At 38.9% G+C, this 14,177-nt stretch overlaps 1 protein-coding gene across 4 annotated transcripts in view; it reads left to right on the top strand.

The window, feature by feature from the left end:
• The window catches only part of LOC146432811 (uncharacterized), a 211,122-nt gene that overhangs the window by 31,421 nt on the left and 165,524 nt on the right, over nt 1–14,177 (top strand). For all 4 annotated transcript variants that reach the window (XR_014854328.1, XR_014854330.1, XR_014854329.1 and 1 more), the window contains exon 2: nt 7,447–7,575. Coding sequence is in view for 1 of the 4 variants with exons in the window: in XM_085070843.1 (XP_084926969.1) it covers nt 7,479–7,575 (97 nt within the window). In the remaining 3 variants the exon portion in view is untranslated. The remainder of the gene's footprint in view (nt 1–7,446; nt 7,576–14,177) is intronic.

Raw genomic sequence — 14,177 nt, 5'->3', positions numbered from 1 at the left:
CTGTGAAAATGACAGATGGAAAATACTTGAATGTGCAACTGGTCTCATTAGGCAAATAGTCTGGGATCCTTCTGAAGGAAGACCTGATGTCAGTACAACCTGTTCCTGTGCACAGCTGACCCTCTGCTCCCTGCTCACCTCCAAGTGCTAGGCTAGGGAACTTCCAGCTTCAGTGGCCACCACTGGCCCCACAGGAAACACTCTTAGCGGGAAGAAAAGACCATCTCAACATGGAGCTTCTGAGGAGGTGAGAGATGCCAGGTGCAGGAAAGAGTAGACATGTAACACTACTGCTTATCCATTAAACCTGTTGAAAAACCTGGTGATAAAACATTACACTACTCCTTGAAAACGCAGAGCTCTTGTAGCTTGTCTAAATACAGGTTTGCACTGGGTGATCTCAAACTCTTAGAGGCTGATTCCCCTCCTGCATTTATAGTAATGGAAAGCATGAAAGAGGTGGATTGTTTTGCTCAGAGCTCTGACCTGAGGCAGTGAAGAAACTGGTCTCAGTCAATTACTCTGCCCATCAATCTACATCATGACCAAGGTAATTTTCTTTAAAAAGGCAAAAATGAGTGTATGTCTCATTATCAAACTCTTATCAAAAGTTTATTCAAGCTGGAGAGAAGTGAGATTTGGTGCAGAACACCATGAACTCTTAGGCATAGAAGGGATTTAGATGATTTCAGCTCTTTGCTTTCAGTCGTGTTCCTGGTTGGAGAATTGAGTGGTTGCAGGTACAGTCAAGTGACCTTGCAGGGCTGCTTCGTAATAGAGTAAGCTAGCATGGGACATATAACACTTGTGTTGCCTTTTCCTCTACAAACTTTCTCTGGGACATCAGGAGATTGCTCTGCCTTGCTTCTTCATCTGAAGAAAGAAAAGAAAAATATTTCCTATCTTAAGGGAAGGTTGTGAAGACAACTACCAAATATTACAGTAGTGGAAATGCTCAGACTTTACTGGAATGGAAGCCTTGTGGAAGTTCTAACAAGGTCTAATTTCTGACTCAGTAGCTGGTGCTTTGCATGTTTGACTTTTCTTTCTGATGCAGCAAAAATAATCATTTGCACACCTATTTCCCATATGGAAAATGAAGATTATGTGTTTCTATGGGTGCTGTGGGTACAAAGGGAATATATGCTGAAGTGTGCAAGGGAAACTAAAGGATAGATCTGAACAGACAATTCTAGTTGAAAAAGGAGTGGGATCAAGGCTTTGATCCCATTTAATTGTCTTTTCCTCACTGACCTCTGATGTTTTTAAAGTGGCTATTCACTGAAAGTTTCTGCTTTCTAATAACTGTCTTTATAGGGAATAAGAAGGTCATTAAAATAGTTGGGAAATATGTAGCAAAATATGTTATGTGTTTTTATGGTTTATTTTCATCTTGTCTGATGGAATTCAACTTGGGTCCATCTGGGATGGTGTTGATGGTGCTGACACAAACATGTAGGAAGCTGTAGTCACATTCACTGCTGGTGATAATTCTTTTATCTCACCGGACATAGCAATGCATTTTAAAACACACATCTTCAGAATTTTCCCCTGATTTATATAAACATTGTTAGCATTATAATATGCAGAGATTGGCAGAATTTTATGGAGAAGGGACTTGTATCAGCTCTGATGAGCCCTGGAAATAGGAAATTTAAAAGTCCGTTTGCGTTGACAACTCTTGTATGTCACCCCTTCCAGCCTGATCAGTCCCTTTGCAACCACTGCTGTTCTCTGTGTAAAATATGAGAACACGATGGGAGGAAGACAGAGTGAGAAGCAGCTGTATAAAGGATGGCTGAGGGGAGAGGGTTAAAAAATATTATTGTCTATGAAGCTGAGAAGAGTACTTGTTGCTCTGGGGACTGGAACTACAGTAAATTGCTTGAGAAAGCTGTTCTTTTCTAGTTGGTTTTTTTCCTTCTCCTTCTGGTGTGGATGATTTCCTGGAAAAGGTATTTACAATAGTACAATCTGGTAAAACACCTTCCTGGGTTTGGCACCTGCTTACTAGACTCTCCTTCAGATATGCTTGGAAAAGTGGGTATTTTGTGAAAGCAGACTGTGAGACTGCTGGGTGATCCTCAGTTTTCTAGGAAGCAGAATAAGTTTTCCCTTTCAGCTGAGAAATAATGTTCTGTGAAAGCTGTAGAGAGAGATAAAAGCGAACACAATCTAAGCAAGTGATCAGTTGTGAAGTTGGCTGGGACCAGCACCTCGCAGGAACAAACACATTCTGTCAGTAAAGCTGGGAACAGCCTGGGAAACAAGAATCATAGCTTCCATCGGCCTTTCCTTTCAGGAGATGTGTGTGGCCTTACTGTTTCTCCACCTACAGTTCCCCTTTCCCAGTCTCTCAGAGGAGCCCTGCTGTTCCATCATGCACTGTGTGGAGAGCAGAAGCCTTTTTCCTAGTGCTGCAGCCATGGGGCTCAGGAGCTCCTCGCACAGCCCAGCTCCAAGCCAGGCCCTGCAGGCAGCAGCAGGAGGCTGTGCAGGTGAGGGGCTGAGAGGCAAGAACCCAACCAGCAGTGCTTGAAATGGAGATAAATGTGGGAGGGGCAGGTCAAAAAGCAGGTTCACCTGCCCCACATCATGCATCAGTTGATAGCCTGAAGATTTTGTAGGGTTGTGGTAAACCATAATTTTGTACTCTGGAACAGAAATACGTTGTACTCCCCAGTGCCTTTTATTTTGGACTGTTTAGGCTGGTTCTCTGCTGCACTGTTCCTTGTATCCCCAAGGAGCCTTCAAATGTCATTCTTAATTTTCTCTAATTCTGTGAGTCTTGTCAGCAATGCCATTACAATAGAGTAAGTAGGCTAAAAAAGGAGAGAAGAAATGTTGATTTTTTTCCCTTCAAGTTCTCAAAATAAATAAAGGAGAAATATTTATCTCTATAGTATCTCAAATCCACAGTATTGCTTCATCTGCCTAAGTCTACTTTCTCTGTTGTGTCCTATTTAGCTCTAGTAAGTCACAAGGATATTGAGGGCAAATGACAAAAATCTGACAGAAAGCTGATTAGCTCTCCTGTGATTATCAGTAAAGACTATGACTCATTAAATCTCATTTCCTGAGAAAGTCCACAAGAAATTATCTGGAATAAAGGTCTAAAAACCTAAATTGATCAGATTTATAAGTATTCTTGTTGTCGCTACAGAACAATCAATGAAAAGAGAGGAACCATTTAATGATACCTTTGGAAATGGTTATTGTTCAGAGAGAGGGGTCTGTTTCCCTTTCATTCAAGATTCAGGCAAAATAGCCGCCCTTCTCCCAAACTAAACAGGTTGATGCATGTTGTGAGTTTTTTCACTTTTCAGTTTAGATATGTGATTATAACTGATGTAATAAATAGATGCTTGTGTGCAATATAGCTTTCATTCAAAACTATGCTTAAAAATGAACCTGGCTTGTCCAGTTTTGAGTAGGTTATTATTACCTCGATGCAGTGTTTTCTTCTTGGGATGCATGTTTTTTGTGGTACATTTTACATTATTTTGAGAGGAAAAGCCTCTTCCCTGTTGCAGGGAAAAAGAAAGACCTTATTGATTTTAATGAGATTTGGCTCACCCTCTGATAGGGCAGAACTGCAAGAAGTTTTTGTTTTGACAGTTTTTATCTTAGTGTAGAGATATGTGGTCACAATCTCCTGTTGTGTTGCATACTAACCTTACATGATGGATGTGACAAAGAAAGAGTTGGTGTGGTCTCATGGAGTGAATGGTAGACCCCAATTACTGCCTGAGAGGTGAGGGACTTGAGCAGTTCTTTGCATTTGTAATTCAGAGTGGGATCTGAACACCTCAGCAATTGAGCTGACTTGCCTTCATAACTAAGTTCTTGCTGTTGGGTAGGACCTCAAACTGACTGCAGCAAACTCTGGTTTTGAACTGTTTAAAGGATTGGCTTTCTCAGATACTATGGTGTGATGATACAGTTGAGCCTGCTGGCATTAAATTATCTTGGAACAGAGATATTAAAATAATAATTATTTAACAAACAGAAATTTATAGCTTAGTTTGATCTCACAAACTTGGATCAGAAATGAACCCAAGTTGAACGTATGGGGAATAAGAGCACTGATACCTTTCTGAACAGCTCTGAGGTTTTTTCAGTGTTTTCATCTGAGATTTTAGGTATATTGAAGTGTTATTTGCTTAATTCAAATCCACTTCTTCTGGCATGAGAATGAGGAATGTTGATGTTTTATCCAGATACAGTTTGAAGAACATGACATAAAAATAAATGTAGGAGACATGCTTTTCATGTGGGCACCTTAGCAACAGTACATTTGGAATTCCATTTTTGCATGTGTTTCCAGCAAGTTGAGCTTTTGTTGAAGAATTGTTTCCCTCCACTGTAGCTGTTACCAGTTCCATCCAGCACATTAAATGTCTTCTGTAGGATGTGTTATTCAGCAATTAAACAAAATACTTAGAAAAATATGCTGCTGTTTATAACTTGAAAAAGCATTTATTAATGTGAAGATACAAGGTAGGAGTAGTTGTCTATGTGCTATGAATCATACTTTTCTGTTTTGGAAATGAAAGTTATTTAGAGGTTCTGTGTGTTTGTCAATGGAATTTGCTCCGGGACTGTTTTATAATGACAAAAGAAATTCTGTGCTATGTGCAATACAAAGATGAGAAAAATTATGAATTCTTACTCTACTGGGAAGGACAGCCAAAGAAACAAAAGGAGTTAGGGAAGTGTAAATGTTCCTCTGGTAATGTAACCTAAAATGATACTTCCCTGTCTAAGTCAAAAATTGTAGATGCCATTTTTAACCCTGCGGAGGGAAAGACTTTGGAGCACCTTCATCAAGTAAGCTTCCTTATTTAGCACATGTGAAAGTCTGCAGCTTTATGTAACATCTTAAGTTAAAAATGAGTAAAGGATGGAAAAGTTAGATGATTATCATGAGGGTTTTGCTGGTTTGGTGGTGAGGTTGTTTTTTCTGGTTTTTTTTTAGATTGGAAATTGAAGCTTAGTATCTGAAAGACTAAAATGATAAAGCAATACAAAGAAATGTTTGGAAGGGCTTCAGCGTTATAATGCTGCAGCCTGAAGGAGGTTCTTTAACATTCTGATGTCCTCTTAACTGTCTTGAGTACATTCTGCACCTAAACTGGCATTGAGGGTTGGGAGCACAGCTTTGCACAAGGGTATTTCCAAGTGCATTTCAGCTGTGCTCCCCTGGTGAAGGGCAGGTACCTGCTGAGCTGAATGAAGCCACTCTTGGGATTCCACTCAGCTGTTCTCAATGCGTCAATTAAATTACTCTAAAAATTATTGATGCCAAACAGGTGGAAATGCCTCATGTGTAGAGCCTAAAGGTAACTTTACTTCGTTGAAAGGGAAATGTTGGAATTAATATAAGGCAATGAACTGGCTATTCAGGCTAGTTAGTGAAAAATTAAACTTCTATGAGTTCAGCCAAGCTGTTGTGGGATTTGCAGAGGGAAAGAGAAGCTCTGGTTCTGACTTGTAAGGGTGGGGAACATGGGAGCAGAGGTTAGAGCCAGCAGCCAGACTGATAAGGAGATGAGAGAAGGGGTCAGAAGGGATGAGCCAGGGGAACTGTGGAGGTGGGTAGAAAAGTATAGTGATTGAACCACTGAGGCTTAAATTTTGAGGCTCCATGTAAGTGTAGTTCACTGGAAAACTGGGAGATTCCTTTTTATTTCTGTGAATGCATCTTGGAAAGGTATAGGATATTTTATGCAGATCACGCTGGGATTATGGCAAGGGGTGATGTTAAAATAAGTAAAAAACCACTCCACATTTTTTCTTAAAACCCTGTCATTATTTTAACCTCATCTCTTTTGAACAACGTGGAAGATCTTGATTTTTCTGTTTATTGGTATCTGACACAATATTCATAAGTGTTGCTGTTACTTGGGGGTAAAATATCATATTAGTGAACAAAAAGTTCTTGTGCTAATCCTCTGAAGGCCTCTGGTTTGGAGAAATGCTGTTGAGAGCTATATTAAAATCTAGAGAGGTTGATTGGTTGTCTGATGTGAATAACTGTTTAATGCCCACATCACTTTGCAACCAGACCCCTCCAGGCTGATTCACTGCCTCCATAGAAGCTGAAATTCCTTCAGTGTCAAGTAATGTGTTTAGATGTGCTTTGTTTTGCAGACACTCTATTTCTGTGTGAAGTGTAGAATTTTCAGAAAAGTCTGGAAAACAGTGGACTACAAGAGAACAGTCCAAAGGTGGCAGAAACACAGACCAGTGTCAGCCATGGGCAAGCAGAATATTGGTCAAAGGCTGAAGAACATGTAATGAAGGGGAAGGGGCTTCGCTATATTAATGACATTCCAGCATAATCAATTTACACATTATCTACAATTTACAGAGACTTAGATAAGCCTGAAATCCATCAGATTACCCTGCCAAAAGCACACACTGGGTATTTGTTCCACCTAATCCTCACTGGTAGTCCAGACTCTTCAGAAAGGATAAATCAAGAGCAAAGTAACCACATCAGGCTACTCAATTGCCACCTCAAAACTATTCTTAAGCCAGATATGGACATCTTGCCCATCAGTCAATCTGCCTGTCATTTTTACCACCTCTCATTGTGCAAGAGAACTGGCTTTTTGGCGAAGTGATAATAAAATTATAACACAGTCCAATTTTTCAAATCAAAAGCTAGAACTCTGCTATGGGGCTCCATTTTCTTTCTAAGAGTCTAATGAGGAGGGACAGGCAATTATTATTATTTATTTCACTAATTAGCTGGATAATCATTCATTGTAAAACTCTTCAGTGTTAGAAATATGTTCCTTGTACACTTTGCTTAACAGTTTCCTTTTTATCAGACTGAACCTCTGTAAGACATCTATTATTAGTGGGGCAGTGGGGGGCATTTGAAAAAAAAGGAAAAAAAAAATAGAAGGATAATTTTGATCTACGAAGATAATGCAACAAGAAGCAACAGTCCATAAAAGCATCTCCTTTCAGTCTCTGAAGACATAATGCTTTATGATAACCATAAAACATTTTAGTGCAAAATAAATTGCTGTCCTATTCAAATCCTTAAATGTACTACAGTGGATGTCACTGAAGACATACAGCTATTTTTTCCAATACTGAGATATATTTTATCATAATTTGTAGTGTAGGTGACAACCTTGCACACATGATTGCCTTTTCTTGCTTAGTTAGCTTGCCAAGGTCAGAGTCCTTTGGCCTTTTATGGATGTAGAACTATTAGGAAATAAACAGGATAACCAAGTAGTGTAAAGACAAAACTTGTTTCCTTGACTGGTTAGTCATATACCCCTTAAAGATTTTGTAGTGCTCTAAGTATGTACTTACTGGAAATTATTTCTTTTTCAATGCTACAACAAATTCTTCACTTGTAAAACATATAGGTGATTTTTCTCATTTTCTTTCTATCTTTCTTTCTTTCTAATTTTTGTTTAGTTATGTTTTCTCTTTTCCCTTCTAGCTAATGAATGGCATACTGGTTTTGGAGCTGCTGTGAGGAGAATGAGGAGTGGCAATTAATGGAAAATACTGCAGCTACAATTCAGCCCAGAAGACTTGAGCCAGGTAAGCACCTCAATTTCCTCATAGCTGAGTTCTTCAGATGTCATTTCACATTGTGCCACTGGTGAGGTTCTTGGGATGTGCATTCTCAAGGAGCTTCTAGAATTTCATATTCACTTTTTGCATCAAAGCAGTGGGAAGGAGGTTTTATTCTGAAGTATTTTTGTGTTACTGCTGCTGATGATTATGCCTATGTAGGACTGCATGGAAAGAGTATAGGAAAATGCTAATAATGGTGACCTATTTAGCAAAATCTTTTAGGAGGTATGTCCCCAGCCCATCAAAGTATTTGCCTTGGCTGATTTGTTTAAATCTGATATAATATGTCATAGCTTATTGAATGGAATTTAAAAAAAAAGTTTATAAAGTCCCTGAAACCATAGAAATGTGTAAGACCTGGCTGGTGACCTTGCTGTAAGTTCTGTACAAGTGTGAAGGAAATAAATGTAAAATGCATTTTATATGTTTCCCTTTAAAATACACTGAAGTTTTTGAAATAGAAAATGGGTTACAATAAAACTTTAGCCTCTGTCTTGAGTTGTTGGGATGAAATTGTGACTCAAAGGAAATTTGTGGAGTCTTTAAGTAGAACTTCAACCATGAATGTGCATTTGTGTGTTGACTTGTGTGGTGATGGTGCATTTAAATTTTTTTTCCACGCTGGTGTGGAAGAACTTTTATTCCATGGTCAGCGAACACAGGTTGCTAGCAGTCAGTATTTTGCCAATATCCTGAAAGTATGGGTATAAAATTGTCTGCTACTTTGCTTCAAATAACTGTTCCCCCAGATGAAGGATCCATTTTGAAAAGTTCAGAAATCCATGGAGATTTGATGATTTGGAAGAATGATATTTGAGTTTGTAGACCTGTGCATTTGCATGAGTCCCCTCATGTGAGACTCTTGGCAGGACAAGAATTTCTACTCTTCCTTTCACTGTTGTTTCCAATCAGTCATATTCACCTAAAAATGGCTTATCAAAGGTTTTAAATTGTTTTCTGTGTTGCCAATATGGTGAAGGTGGAACATTTTAAATACAGAATGTAAGCCAATAACTGGATAAGAGGAGGTTATGAGCAACCTTTCGGACTCTCAACCATATACTACAGCATCTGTAATGCATATATCCCTTATTAAAACATTTTAAAATGTGTAATTAATATAACATGACTTTCTTGGTGTCTACATAATATGATTGACAACCCATACCATGTAAGAAAATAGTTGTCCAGGGAGATGGGGATATTGGGGCTTTTATTCTCTCTTTTTAAATGTTTTCCCAGTTGTTGTTCATTGCTTGTTGGCAGTTTTAGATTTTGCAAATATAAAAGCAGCTGCAGTAGCAATGTTTAGCTTTTGGATTCAACAGACACATATATTTTAATCTAAATGACAATATTTAGCAACAAAATTGCTTCATTTTAACTTCACTGCGTTTCTTAATCTGTAGGAACTATAATTTAAAAATAATGAATGCAACAGGGTGAATATATGGCATCCATTAATTCCAAATACTGCTTATTTCCAGCACTTTTTAATTATTTGAATATACTTCTCAATATATTTAACTGAAGTGGAAAAATCATTCAAACCTCAGACCATTTACGATTGCTGGTGTATCTGTTTCTTTCCTTCCAAGTTACTGAACTTCAGAGTAACATTTCATTTTGAGTACCTATTTTTTCTTTGTATTAGAAAGTGCTACAATAGTTGAAAAAGAAGCTGTGAAAGATGCAGGTTTCATGAACAATGAACATCAGAGGACATGAATTAATAAATTGCAGGTTCTGCAGCAAAATTGTGTTAAAGGCTGACTTAAATCCAAAGACATTAAGTATGATGATTGAGAGTCTGTGCTGCATCTTGTATTCTTCTTTTATCTTAAAACAGTGCTTTCTTGGAGAAGCAGGGATCTGGGAGGGTTCCTTGATTTCCCAGAACCATCAACTTTAATGTCTTTTTTGCACATCCTATATGCAGGTGCCTGGAGACCTGCAAGGCCAGGTCTCACATTCTGGAGGTTTTTGTTACCTGCTTTTTGTATCTGGCATGAAATTTTGTCTTTTCCTCATCAAATGGTGTTCTCTTCCGACGACTGAGACTGTACACTGAGTTCCTTCCTTGTTGTTAACATAATCATTTACTAAATTTCATACTAGCATGGACTGGAGACAGAAATCATAAGCCTGTTTATATCACGAAGCTTATAGGTTCTGGATGCTGAAAAAGTGGGTGGCAAAAGCTATGTGATCTTTCCCACGTTTTCCTGACTGTACCCAAATGTACCAATAAGGAGCTGCATGTGACTCACAGTTACATGGTGTTTTGGTGCCAGGATCCTGATGTGGTGTGCATTTTGGAGCAGTGTCTGCACTTTACCTGCGTCATGGCTTGAAACTGAGCATGAAGACTGACAGTGAGAAAAACAGATTTGTATATTAATGTTTCATTTTTTTTTTAATGTATTCTTGTGCACTTTTTTGTGGTCATATAGACCTGGGCCCTCGTGAAGAACTAGCTCAGACATTACAATGTGTTGGTTAATAAGCATTTGAGCAAATAAACCCTACTTCCCTTGCTGTTTAAACTGGAAAAAAAAAAAAAAGAAGAAACAAAAATATCTACTTGATTGCTATTGATCCTTGTTGGCAGCTCGGTTTGCAGCATGAATACAGGCTGCCTATTCCTAGACTATAAACCCTCAGTAGAAATCAAAATACCAATTAGGGTCAATTCTTATGGCATCTATTGGTTTTTCATGAGACCAAAATGAATGAAATTTTTAAGAGTCTCAGGACAGCCTGATACTGACTGTAGTAGGCACTTTGTACCTGTACCAGGTTTAGCCATCCATTTAGTCAGCTTGTTCACATATTTGCCTGCCACAGCTGCAGGTGGTGAGAGAAAACAAGCCTTGGGCCAAAGTCTTCTTGCTTAAGGAGCTGTGTGGTAGCGTTTTTTGCTGCTCTGCCATCTGAGCAAATTTTGTCAGGAAGGGAAGGGTAATGAGAGCTGGGAAAAGATGTTACCTGGTGAGTTTGTTTCAAGGGCTTTACCCTGTAACTGACCGGTCTTTACTGTTGAATTCCTTCATTGACTTCAAGGTTAGTTTTGCCACTCTTTTCAAGGTGCTGTGCACTCTGCTTTCTTTTGCATTGGCACACACATTCTGGCTTTTCTCACTTCATGTCTCAAGCTGACACACCAGCTCTCCTTATCTTTGTGCTGACTTCTCTATACATACCTGTGATCGTTTGGGGTTTTTTTCCTCCTGTGTGGCAGATCATTAGTTTCCCTCCATTGAAGTCCTTCTGATATCAAATCCTGTTTGCAAGGGCACTCAGAGTTAATCTCTCACAGGAACTCTACTCCGAGAGAAGAATGTGTTTGTGATTGAGCTTTTTAATTCCCTGTTAGTTGATATTTTATTGCAGAGCTATGTCTTTCTCTGGTTGCCGAGTCCATGATTTATCTCCAAACAAGTGCCAGCTGCTGCTGACAGTCAGTAAGAGACTGAGTGCCCAAAGTGGATCCAGTACTGAAGTCTTTGCTCAGTTTCCATTCCAGGTACAATGAAAATTTCCCAATTTGGAGTTTAAACAGGCAAATAAACCATGAAGAAGCTGGCTTGTGTACGTAAAGAAACATTTTGTGGTGGGGACTGGCTCAGGTAGAGGATGTCTGACTGAAATGACTTCTCACAGGGAAAGAGTAAATGCTAATTATTTATCTTGTGGGCCACAATTTTTCATTTTGTGTTCCCCAGGCTCTACGACAGGCAACTGGTATGTAGGATACATGGTGTGACTCTCTTTTCTGAGAGTTGGCAAGAATGCAGTAGTTCAGATCACTCATAGTCATCAGAGAATGACAGACTGGCCTGGGTTGGAAGGGACATAAAAGATCATCTAGGTCCACCCCCTGCCATGGGCAGGGACACCTTCCACGGGCAGGGACACCTTCCACTATCCCAGGTTGCTCCAGGCCACACCCAAACTGGCCTTGAGCATTGCCAGGGATGGGGCAGCCACAGGTTCCCTGGGCAACCTGTGCCAGAGCCTCAGCACCCTCACAGAGAAGAATTTCTTCTCAATATCTAATCTAAACCTGTGTCAGTTTGCAGCCATTCCCCCTTATCCTGTCACTCCATGCTCTTGTGAATAGTCTCTCTCTGTCTGCCCTGTAGGCTCTCTGGAGGTACTGGAAGGCTGCATTCAGGTGACCCCAAAACGTATACTGTGCTCCAAGGGTTCAGCCTGTGTTCAGTTGAAACAGCCAGGAGCTCCAGGGTTTGCCCAGATTGTCTTGACTGGATACCCAGCAATCACTCCAGCTGGAGATACGTCATATGTATTAACATAATTAGAGGCACTGGCATTGTCAGAAGCTTGTGTAGGGATAAGAACTGTTCATTTGTATGAAATCCCATTATTTGATAAAAGTTAGAGTTGCTAAAAATGGCAGGCCAGCTACTGAGGTGTTGCCTTCGATGTCTTCAGAACATTCCAGCCAATTTACAGAAAACTGTGTGGTTATTTGCAGGCTCAGGGCCTCAAAGCTGAGGAGCCCAATAAATAAGAAATGTGTATAACTAAATATAGCACCTCTACTTAATCATTTCATTCCCTTCCACCTGCTTCCAAAGAACAAAGTTTCAGGCAAAAATCCCTCATGTCAAGTTTCATCTGTGTTCCCATATTTCTGAATGAATTGCTGCTCCCCACTGCCCCTCCCAATAGGAGTTCACAGAAGTGCAGCAAGACCTTATTATTCTGTTTATGATAGGATGGTCTATTCCAGTCTGATTCAGTCCATAGTAAATCCATCTACAGAATTAATTCTGGGCTTGTGAAGAAGAGATGCAAGTAAAAGCTGTAATGATTTACAGTTTGAAGATGCAGCTGATAGGAAAATAAACATTGAATCAGTTTCTTCTATATGTCTTAGTTCCATTAGAATAATGACAGTAGGTGACATTTTTCACTTTTTAATTGGTGTTTTGCTGATTTTATCAGAATTTCTGCTGATCAAAGCAAACTGGCTATTTATTTATTTTGCAGTGATGCTAACTAATCAGTGGAAGTTTAATGTACTGTAATGAATTTTAAATATCCTCCTAGTCATTACAAGTGTGTGAATCTAGACTCTTTCTCGTAACAGTTTGAATAATTAATTACTTGAATAGCAAAAAAAGGTAACATTTAATATAATAACATTTTCTTTGAAATATTTCACTGCATGTTTTATAGCAGCATCTCAAATTAGCAAAGGATAATTCTGACCAATATATCACCCCTGCATGCACACAGTTCACTTAACCTAATTCTGACTGCATTGGGTTAGACTGATAGTAAATACCTTAATTACTAGTTTATTTCAGCAGCTTGTTAAATGATTGTTTTATATTATTTATACTTCAATGTCTTTGTTTTAGTTGGTTTCTTTTATGTTATTTATGTTATTTATGGTTTTTTCAAAATCAATGACATGCTTCATGTCACAGTATTGTTTCCTACCAATCATGGCATGCCACAAACTATCCTCATGAGTATAAAAGAAAAAGGGAAGTTAAAAAAAAAAAAAAGAGTTACAGAAAAATTCATGGACTTTGTTAACTTTTGGATACAATTATTCACATCTCCTCTTGTACAGGAAAGAACTTCAGCATTCATTCAACTGTTTAGGACTAGAGCATATTCCCTGAATGAGAGCATTTGTCTTTGAGGACTTAAAGCCAAGCTGAAAAGATGTTGGTTTCAGTTTGCTTTTCCTGCAGATTGTGTAGTCAGGTCCTGGTACACTTTTTGACATTGTGTGTTTCCATGCTTAGCTCTGAACTAGACTTCATTCCAATATCTTGGTAACTGAATGTGAAATGTGAGATGAATGCATGGGATTTAATGTGTTTGTATTTCTGGATTTTAGTTGAGGCAAGACAAACAAAAAACCTCTCCTCATTCTTCCCGTTGTGCTAAGAGTTATTCCAGTTCTGGACTCAAAAGGGGCATATTCAGTTCTCAGAATGCTGAGGTTTTGGAAGGAATTTGGTGTCAAATTTTAACTGTAGTGCATATGTCCTTCTAATATGCCCTTCTTCAGTGGGAGGTATGGAATGCTGTGGAAGAGTCCCCAGCAGGTGATCCAGGGTTCATCCTTTAGACTCAGGACAGGTGTTGTGTGTCTGTGCAAGGAAAGCCAAGTGCAAACAGCCAATCCAAGAGAAGCTGTTTTACACTGCTGCTGCAAGGAGGGAGTGCTGCGAGGTGTCTTGAGAGGACAAAATTTGGGTTGCTGTAAAATGAGAGAATCAATAGATTTGTGCTGCTCAAAAGAAATATTTTGGGTGTATTATTAAACACTCTTCAAAGCCATGGGAATCTTGCTTCTAAAGCACGAGATCAGATGTAGATCCTGTGTATAGGGAGTAGGGGGGGTTTTTTACATGTCTGTTTGGATCATTTTCAATGTCCAAATAAGAGATTTTAACCCTCCTTCAGAACATCTAAATGGGAAACTGTAGACAGATTTCAAAGTGCAAAGTGTAAATACTTAAATTTCAGCTAAAGTAAAAATTCTCTAAGGGTTATTTTATTTATTTTTTAAATTT

This window comes from Lichenostomus cassidix, chromosome 10 (assembly GCF_008360975.1).
Source record: "Lichenostomus cassidix isolate B80296 chromosome 10, HeHo_3.0, whole genome shotgun sequence".
Lineage (NCBI taxonomy): Eukaryota > Metazoa > Chordata > Aves > Passeriformes > Meliphagidae > Lichenostomus > Lichenostomus cassidix.
Note: the sequence above shows the minus strand (reverse complement) of the source record. Positions and strands in the feature narration are given on the sequence as shown.